The sequence below is a fragment of the Medicago sativa genome, chromosome 2, assembly GCF_051527215.1.
Source record: "Medicago sativa cultivar Bolivia chromosome 2, Bolivia_mono, whole genome shotgun sequence".
In the NCBI taxonomy this organism is placed as follows: domain Eukaryota; kingdom Viridiplantae; phylum Streptophyta; class Magnoliopsida; order Fabales; family Fabaceae; genus Medicago; species Medicago sativa.
The window spans coordinates 39,297,405-39,307,863 of NC_140750.1; the positions used below are offsets into that span (position 1 = coordinate 39,297,405).

Genomic DNA, 10,459 nt, shown 5'->3' on the forward strand with positions numbered 1-10,459 from the left:
AGTCTCCAATCCCCACAATCTTCCCTTTAATACCATCCCCAAATGTGACATAACTTTTGGCATAAGGTCTGACATTTTGATAGTGTTCTAAAGCCTGAACATAGCTACTGTTTTGTTGTTCCTGTTTCAGGTGTTCATGAGTAAAGCCTATGCCATTTGGTTTACCTATCATTTGACTTTCTATCATCCTATCTAGAACATCTGTTCCAGTGGTCATCATTCTAACTTGTTTAAGGACATTATCAAGTTTAGAATTAAGTAATATTACCTCTTTGTTTAGAGATTTTAGCCAGATGACCAATCCTTTCTTCCTGAAGATGATTAATGATTTCTTCCTGCTCCATCACATGCCTGGAAGTGCTTTCATCATGAATGTCTTGATAACCATAAGACAAAGTTACTTTCTCATAGTCAGAATCCTCATTTTCAGACCCAAATTCCACTCTCCCAGTCATAGCACTGACACGTTTAGTAGCATCACTTTCAACATCTCCATCTGTTCCTTCATCATCTGACCAGGAAACAATCATCCCTTTCTTTTGCTTTTTGAGAAAAGTTGCACATTCAGTTCTGATGTGACCATAACCTTCACACTCATGGCATTGTACTCCTTTGTAACGGCTGTTTTTCTCTTCATTTCTGTCATACCTTTGATTACCTTGTTGCCTGTCAGTGTTCCATCTGATGTTCCGCCCATTACCTTTGGATCTGCTGCTTACTTGTTTGAGAATCTTGTTGAACTGTCTCCCTAGCATAACAAAGTCTTCTGACAGATTCTCATCTTTTATACCCTCTTCCAATCCTTCATCATCAGTTGTGTTTGCTATAAAGGCATGCCTTTTCCCTTCTTCCCAGATCTGTTATCAACAGTAAGCTCAAAATTTTGAAGAGAACCTATGAGCTCTTCCACCTGCATGTTGGATACATCTTGGGCTTCCTCAATGGCTGTGACCTTCATGTCAAACCTCTTTGGCAGAGATCTGAGAATTTTCTTTGCCACTTTCTCATCTGACAGTTTTTCTCCAAGAGAATCAAATGAATTAGCAATGTCAAGGACATTCATATAGTAATCCTGTATAGACTCATCCTCCTGCATTCTCAGACTTTTAAACTTGGTCGTCAAGAGTTGAATCCTTGAACTCTTCACCTTGGAGGTACCTTCATGAGCTGTCTTCAGGATGTCCCAAGCATCTTTGGCAACATCACACTTTTTGATGAGTCTGAACAAATTTTTGTCCACTCCATTGAAAAGAGCATTTAGGGCCTTGGAGTTTGCAAGAGATAGTTCATCTTCTGGCAGTGTCCACTCATCTTCTGGCTTCAAAACCGTGGTTTTGTTGCCATCTTTGTCAAGAACAACTGGATGTTCCCAACCTTTCATCACAACCTTCCAAGTCTTGCTGTCAATAGACTTGAGATAGGCACTCATACGTGATTTCCAGTAGTCATAATTCGTTCCGTCCAGCAACGGTGGTCTGTTGACAAAACCTCCTTCTTTCTCCATATTGCCAGAATAGATCTCCTCTGGTTCTCACCCAATAACAGGCAGGGTGCCTGCTCTGATGCCAATTGAAATCCTGGCACGTTAGTGTTACGATGTTCTAAGAAATGTTTCAACACGAAACACAGATAACAGATGTTGTGAACGATGTTTAGAACATTAAGCTAACAAACATAATAAGACAAAGATAACAGACAAGAAAGAAAATAAGAGGCACAGAGAAATTGTTAACCCAATTCGGTGCAACGTCACCTACATCTGGGGGCTACCAAGCCAGGAAGGAAATCCACTAGTGCAGTCCGTATTCAAAAGCTCACAACAAACCACGTTTGCACTTATGACCTAGGACCTACCCCAACTAGACTTCAACCTAGGAACTCCTAGATATGAGATCCCATCTCACTCCCTTACAACTGATCAAAAACCCCTGTGATTCCCAAATTACAGACTCAAATCAAATGAGGTTACCCTAAAAAATAACAACATGCAATCTTGCTTAAAAGCTTAGAAGCAGTTCACAATCTACCTAACTCCTTGCTTAAAAGCTTCGGAGTAGTGCACAATATTACAACTCAAAGTACAGTCCAAAACATGCATCAAGATGATACACGAAAGGCTCACAAGATATAAGACTCAAAACCTAAACAAAAACTCTATTTTGTAAAAAAAATGTCTTGAATAATTCTTCAGGTCTTGCAGCCTCCTTTATATACTGAAGCAAGGCGTGTCATTCCTTCAATCATGCTTTAGATCGGATCAGTGACTTAATGCTTAATCAACATAGCTGGATAAGGAAACTCCTAGAAAGTAGGCTCATTAAAAGTCACATTATCATCTCCTTAAAAAACTTTCCTAAGTCATTTTAACATTTCCTTAAGAAATCACATAAGTTCTGATCTCCTCATAATTCCACACGGTTCAGACCAACTCAAGCTGGTGTGGATTCCTTCAATCAAGCAAGCGCGTGCGTAAACATAGGCAAAGCACAGAACGTACAGACCAGGTCTGGATGTTGGAACATTGTGTTCCACATTTGAAGTGAATATTTGTTTTAGGCAAAAGTGAAGCCAACATACAAATATCCAACAACATCTGTCCCACTAACTTGGCAGTTACTCTGAGAAACTTTGACGTGGCTTATATGTACTGGTGTATAACGTAAGAGGGCAATGATGATTTTAAGCTTTGAATGTACTATCTCGCGCCCCCTATGTCATTAATGCTGTGTTTGTTTGTCCCCTTCTGAATTGCAAACGTTTTTACTCAAAACACTTAGACAAATCACACACTACTCACTTCACAACCTACACTTTCCTCTTTTCACACTGATTCTCTGCGAAGTAAGCTCGTCCTCTCCAAACAAATCTCTAGAACCCTAAACTTTCAATCTCAACAATGGCATCCTCAAGCTCCGTTCCAGAATCAAACATGCAAGAAGTAGTTCAAGAATCAACTACTCAAGAAACTCCTGCGTATGAAATCAGAGGAAGAACTATGTCCCAAGAGGAATGGGAACTCAACGTTCAGACTGAGAATCCATTAGATTTCATCTCCTTGGCATATCATGGTTGTGACATCAGATACTACTATGAAGCTCAAGGTCTGATGGATTACTTCACTATGTTGAATGGTCCAACTTACAAGAACCTAGTGAGGCACTTCTGGGTTAGAGCACAAGTTTACGACCAAAAAGCTGCTAAGTTGGAAGAAACAGAGAAACTTCTGATTGATCCTACTCTTGCTGGGAAATTAATGAAAGAAATGGGTTTGGAACCTTTCACAGTCATAGAAATTAGGTCAGGAAGTGATTGTCTTCATCTCTTAGGAAGTGATTGCGTTTGTAATCAAAAGACCATCAGGAGGAAGTTTCACAGATGGTATAGACAATAGCAAGAATAGTCCCTGGAATGAAGTTGTGAACATGTCAATGTTCAATAGCAGGAAGAAAGGGGCTTACTGTGATTTGAAAATGGAAAACAAGCTGCTCCTGAAGATACAAAATGAAAATCTCCTACCAATGGGTGGTGGTGGAGATCAACCTTCTCTGGAGCACAGAGTATTCCTTCATTACTTCATCATGAAGGAGAGTGCAAATGTGCCTAAGTATATCTTCAAGCACATGATCAAAGAGCTCAGGGAAAGTCAAGATAACAGGAGCTGCTGGATTCCTTTTGGAAGGTTAATTTCAGAGATTCTTCATCAAGGAGGAATTCTGAAAGTACTTAAGGAGCTCAACATATTCACTAATGATCAGCTTGGCACTGAAACAGGCAAAGTGATCAATGGACAGACCCTCAGAAAGATGAAGCTGATAGAGAAGGGAGCTTTTAAGAAGCTTAGCACAGATCTAAAAGAATCAAATGTTGTATCTACTCTAATGGATGAGTTTCCTCCAATATACAAACAAGACCCTCTTGATGTTCAGTTGAACTGCATTATGGATCATTTTGAAAATACTGGTGAGACAATCAAGCTGTGTGATGTTCTAGACACCATGTATGGTGGTGCCTTGCCTTAGGCCAAAAGCAGAAAGACCAAGAGGAAAGCTCTCACAAAGGAAGAGTATCTTGATGATGCTTCTGAAGAACCTTAGAAGAAGAAGGCCAAGAAGGCTAAGAAGGAGAAAGATACAGTTCAGGATAAAATAGTTGGTCCTGCTATACCAACTATCCAAGAAGAAGTTCAGGACCTTGATGCTGATACGGTCCTAAACAAAAGAAGTAGATTTGACACTTCTCAAACTCAACCTCCTCAACCATCATTACCTCAAAAGAAGAAGAAACCTACTATCACGAAGCTAAAGATAGCAGAGTATGTGTCTGAGGATGAAGAGCAGATTGAAGCTGCAACTAAACTTGTTACAAGAGAAGTCAAGAGCAAGAAAGCTGCAGAACAAGCTTCACTGCAGAAGGCTGATGAGCTTGCTCAAGAGATGCGTGTTCCTGCTGAACAACTCCTGAAGGATTCAAATGTTGAAGCTGCTCAGATAGGAATTAAGCTCACTGAAAATCTTCAACAGTTGATGGTGGCTGGTGAGCTGTTGGATGCTACTGAAGAAGTCCAGGAGGAGAGAGCTACTAGTTCAGAAGCTGATGCTTCAGGAGGTAATCAAGGTAATACTATTTCTCTACACACTGCTAATGTTATAGAAATAGATTCTAGTACTACCTTAGACTCCCACTCAACCTCTGTGTGAAACTCCTCAACCTCTTCATACATGGATGATGTTCCTTTGAACAAAATCTATGAAAAACTACATAAATCCTTATCCCCATCATCATCTACCAAGCATCATAAAAAGCCCAATGTTGAGACTTATGAGCCTATGTATCCCAGTATTGATGATAAAATACATGATATGGCTCAAATGAGATTCAAAGTTTGTGAAAGACTGCATGCTAACCATCCTTTCCAACCACCTATGATTGAACCTCTAAGCTTTGTTCCTGCTGATGCAGATGTAATAGGTGAACAAGTAGGTTCTGAGTCTGCAAACCATAATGTGTCCTCATCATCTCATCCTACTACAGAACCATCTATTTTGGAGAATCTGGTCAGTCGCTATTCAGGTGAACTACCAGGTGTTGAACCTAACTCAGAAAAGGCCTCTGAAATAGCTTCTATGGAAGTTATTTTAGAAGAACCCCCTCAACAACAACCTACACAAAGGCCACAATCTCCAAACCAAACTTAGCTAGAGTCTATTCAACCTGAATCTGATGCTATCACTCAAGTGTCAGAGGATCAAACTCAACATGTTCCTGAACCAAAAATTACAATGGTAGCTGAACCAAGCTCAACTCATATTGGAGAAACTCTTAATCTAGCCTTACCATTTGTATTATAACGTGTTGATGATCCACCTTTTGTTTTCATCTCTACTCCTGCTGTTGAAACAATCACATCAACTTCCACAACAACTGATACAACAGATATACCCTCATCTTCAAACCTGGCCATTCAACCTTGAGCCCCTGCTAAAACATATGTCCTTTCTCCACCCACCATGTTTCTAGAATCTTCTATATTAGCAGATGTGCGTGAGAACATATTTCAGGAGCTGAACAAGTTAGTTCAAGCAAGGAACAGTCTGGTGCATAAAGACAGCTATGAGAAGCAGTGGAAGAGATTGAAAGAGAGAGTAGATTTTGTCTTAACAGAACTTCAGAGATCATGCTTTGATGCTCAAGACTCTGTTCAAAATAAGCTTCAAGAGTGGCTGAAAGGGGTTGAAAGCAAGTTGCAAGAAGTGAAAGTTCTGAGAACTTGGGTGCAAACTCCTTTATGCTTAAGAGGAAGAAATGCTACTGATTTCATTCCAACAGGAATTCACCCAAGAGAGCTGAACATCAACTGGTTGTCAAAGATGAATGTCAATCCAGTCTCTACAGAACTAGCCTTGCTGCAAAGGAATGCTGAATTAGAAAGTGAAAACAAGAAGCTGAAGAATGAGCTTCTTAATCAGAAATTGCTGGTGCTTGAGTACAAGGCAGCTTCAGAAGCTAAGCATGAAGAAGCCAGAATTAGAGAAGAGAACTTGATTAAAAGCAACAATGAGTTCAAGGAAGAAATGAGAAGGCAACCTGAGCTTACAAACAAGTTAATTCAAGAGTTGCTTCAGAAATAAGCCAACCCTTAGTTGCACACCTTATTTTAGCTTGTTTAGTTTCCTCTTAAGTTTCTTTGTTTAACTAGTTCTGAACAAATTGTGCTTCTGAATTAATTTTGCATCTGATCTAATTTTGCTTCTGAACAAGTTTTTGCGCTACTGATCATTTATTATGCTTCTGAACTAATGTTTTCTCACTATCTTTTTCTTAACTCTTTTTTCTTGTCTTTAGTTTTTATACTTTTTGTTGATGACAAAAGGGGGAGTAGATGTATAGTATTTATAGGCTCTGAGCCTCATTAATTTAATTTTTAATCAAGTTAAATTAATAGGAACTTCTTCTTATTTCTTAGTCTATTAATGTGAGAATATTCTGAGTGTTATTTCGTTTTTAATGATAAATTTAATTAACATGGATAGAACTCAGGGGGAGCTTACAAACCTCACCTTAAAGTACTATTAGACTCAGGGGGAGCTTAAAAACCTCAAACCCTTATAGTCAACTTGTTAATTAGATTAACAACAATTGTACATTTTAAATACTAATGTTTGTCATCATCAAAAAGGGGGAGATTGTTGGAACAAAATGTGTTTAACATTACCCTTTGAGAGTTTTGATGATAACAAGGTATTAAAAATTGTCAATTGGATATGCTAATATTTGTTCAAGTGTACAGGACCATAGGCAAAAATTTGATTTCTTAAATAGGTTCTGGAAGAACAAAAGAGAGCTAAGGAATCAACAAAAAGGAAGCTTAAAGCATTTGAAGAGAAGTGCTCCTGAAGTATAGTGCTCCTGAAGTGATGACGTCATCAGAAGCAAGTTCATCACAAGCATCTCATCAGAAGCTGAAGATCAACAGAAGCTGAAGTTCATCAGGAGATGCAAGACTTAAAGCTTCAAAGGCTGTTCAAAGGATTTAATCTCGTCTAAGCATTGCAGAAGACCAGAAGAGTGAAGCAGTGACTATTTTGATAGGATTTGAAGTCATTGGATGCTTGTTCTTTAAAGAGCGTTGACAAAGTACAATTGTACGAAGTGTACAACCACTACCTCCACTACTCTACTTTTTGTCTCAGCTACAGGACAAGAAAAACAGCTCTGCCTACAATGATGTTTCCTCTCAATTGAAATGGATTTGAAATTGATCCTTCATATTACAATAACCATATCAGGCAAAAGATCATTGGTGATTGATCAAAGATTCAAACGACTCTATTTTGATGTGCTGGCAATTCACGACGTCTCTTTCACACCTCTATATAAATGAGTGAAGACTTAGAGATTGGCAAGGACTCAACAACAATTTACAAATGCCAAAACTCTGCTGAAATTGTTTTGCATTCAAAAAGTTCACTTAGAATTTCTTAACAACTTTCATATCTTAGAAATTCTAGAGTCTTAAGAGTCTGTATCTGATTTGTATTGTGAACACCACTGATTGTATATCAAGTGTTCAACCTCAAACATTTTTCTTTGTAATTCTGTTTGAATAGAAGTCTCTTGCAGTTGTGCTTGAGCATTAGAAGTCTCTTGATTGTGTTCAGGAGCATAGGAAGTCTCTTGCAGTTGTGCTTGAGCAGTTTGAAGTCTCTTGCTAAGTTTAGCAGTGAGCAGTTGTAATCAGATATTACATTTTAGTGAACTCTCCTTGGAAGTGCAAAGGGGACAGGACTACTTTCGGTTTGTGGAAGGAACCTGTATAATTGCTTTGTGTCTTTCTTCTTTCTCTCTCTCTGTTTATATCTGCTGCAAGTTAGTCCTGAACATCACTTCAGAAGTAGAACTATATATGCTTCTGATCAGTGCTTTCAGCTTAGGAGAAAACGAAGAAAAAGCTAACACAATTCAACTCCCCCTTCTTGTGTTTTTCTCACCTTCAGTCAACACAAGTCAAGAAAGGGAGAAGAGAGAAAGAGTTTTCGACAACTCAATGAAACTCTTTGGTGCGATTTTTGAACTAGGTGAGCTCTCCTTTTATAGGGAGAGTTTGTAACTAATTTGGAGAAACTTCAGAATTAAGTAAACTTAAAAATTAAGCAACCCACAGATCAGCTTAAGTAACAAACTAATCGGATAAGTTCAAAAAGAAACAAACCCACAAGATTAGCTGAAACAAACTAATGAAGGAAAGATAAGAAATTCAGTTGGATTCTCAATCTTATCACAACAAACATAACCTAAAATTATGGGAAGTGATATCTATGAATAAAGAATAATAATAATTATTATTTTCATCATTATCAGGTATTTAAAATTTAATACCACTATTTAAACACTACTAATGTGTGTGTTCTATTTTATATGGGACCCCCACACTCTATTTTTTCAATTCACACAACACCAGATCAAAGTTTAGTTACTTGGCGTTTAATCTTCCAACCTTCCAATTTCTTTCCATCTTCACACCAATATTCCAACAGGATTGAAAATGGACTAACATCTTGTAATGATCATTAAGGGTCAACCCAATAAATTGTATGCATGCCAAGGATTAATTGTCTTTAAACAATTCATGGTAAGGAGATTATTGACTTTAATTCTCTTTAGACAATTCATTAAACTCTAGACAACCAAACTAATGGCTTCAGACACACTTATAAAGGACATTGATTAGGAATTCTTTCATTCAAAATGAAATGAAATATTGGTCAAAGAGAAGAAGTGGTGTGGGGAGGAAAGGAGAGGGAGTAGTTGTTTCAAGAACTTAACCAATTAACTTCTTCTCCTCCCCTTTCTTCCTCTCTCTTCTCTCCTTCTCAAACCTTAGTCGTCACCCCTTTATTCTTCTTCTTTTCAGAGGGGTGATTTAGGGTCAATTTTGACCCAAAAATCACCCCTCCGAATTGTTTATCCTTCTATCCTAATTGAATAAGTGATTTAACATATTTTCTATTTTCTTTCGTTTGTGTTTGTGATTTCGTCGTCTCTGAACGACTCTGTTTGTTTTGATTTCCCGTCTTTGTGCGGTGTGTTTTTGATTTCCCGTCTTAGTGCGGTGTTTATTTGATTCAGGTTGAAAGATTAGCTTTGAGCAAGTTCAGATCCGATCAATGACAATGACTTTGGCGTCGTCAACGTTGCAGATCCGGAGACATGAGTATTCTGGAGGCATGAATATAGTCATATTAGTCATATTTGTAGGCATATGTACTTTGCCATTTTATGCTATTAACATGGATGTTGTGAGTTTGTTCACAAATTCATCCTTTTTGTTTTTAGCGAATTTGGATTTGTATTGTATCGATGTACTCTATCAAGTTGAATGAATGAATATCGTTTATTTTTGTCAAAAAAAAAGGAAAAGAACTTAACCAATTAATTGGTTTATTTAAATAATCACATAGACACATCATCCATTAGAATTTAAATATATCACACAAGGAAAATGTCATACCTTTTACTAGAAAGACACATGGGTTACTACTTTAGTAAAATAATAAGGTTCATGAAATAAATATAATTTAAATAAAAATAAATTATCTCCTATTAAAATTGAAGAATAGCTCATCAACTAATTAATTAAGGGAAATATCTTATTTTGTCATCGTCACACATAATTTATGATATAAAAACACATGAAATAAGTTTTTTTTGGATAAATAATAAATTAATAGAATTATTAAGAAGGATTTAAATAATATATATAAAATATTGGGGTGTTACAGATATGATGTTCGAATTTGATTTCTTACACGTTCTTTCATTTATTTTGATAATTTATTTTAATTGTGATGTTCAAGTGTAAATGTGGTACCTAGAACTTATTGTGGTAATGACTTTATTAATTATTTTACATTTTATAATTTTTCTATCTACTCTGAAAAACCTTTGAAAGACTATTTTTGGAAAAGTATTTTAAATTCAAGTATTTACGTCTTATAGGGTGTCACAACATGTATGCTACCCAACCCTAGTTTCCCTTTGTTTGGAGAGTTTTTGCTGAAATAAAAGTGGGTTGCATCTTGGTTAAGGATGACACCCAAATTAGCTTGATAAGGAAGGAAGGAAAAAGCTTGATGAGCAAGGAAGACAAACTTGAAAAGCAAGGAAGAAAAGTCTTGAAGAGCAAAGAAGAAAAGGTCTTGAAGAGCAAGAATACTTCTTATGCAAGAAAGATGTAACGCCCACTTTGATAGTGTCTAGAATAATCAAAAGTGCGTTAAAACTGATATTGGATACATTAATTTTTACAATAGGAAAAAGTCATCAGGACAAGAATTCAAACAACCACAACATCCAAAGTCTTATGATACAATAATCCACATAGTGATTGTCGAACAAAGTCTACATATACAACCATTATAACATCTATAATTATACATATGCATCAACTACTCCAACACCA

The 10,459-nt window shown here is 37.0% G+C and overlaps 1 protein-coding gene and 1 pseudogene across 1 annotated transcript; one reads left to right on the forward strand and one right to left on the reverse strand.

The window, feature by feature from the left end:
- Positions 1–254: 254 nt before the first annotated feature.
- On the reverse strand, positions 255–1,504 carry LOC146946808 (uncharacterized). The gene is made up of 2 exons (XM_085748314.1): positions 911–1,504; positions 255–857 (listed from the first exon to the last, which is right to left on the reverse strand). Exons 1-2 carry the CDS (start codon positions 1,502–1,504, stop codon positions 255–257), a joined length of 1,197 nt encoding a protein of 398 aa, XP_085604440.1.
- A 1,392-nt stretch (positions 1,505–2,896) lies between these two features.
- Positions 2,897–4,697, forward strand: LOC146946809 (uncharacterized; annotated as a pseudogene).
- Positions 4,698–10,459: the final 5,762 nt, after the last annotated feature.

Coding starts and splice junctions, on each gene's coding strand:
- LOC146946808 (XM_085748314.1), bottom strand. CDS start 1,504: ATGGAGAAAGAAGGAGGTTTTGTCAACAGACCACCGTTGCTGGACGGA. Junction 858..910: donor AAGATGTATCCAACATGCAG/GTGGAAGAGCTC, acceptor TGTTGATAACAG/ATCTGGGAAGAAGGGAAAAG.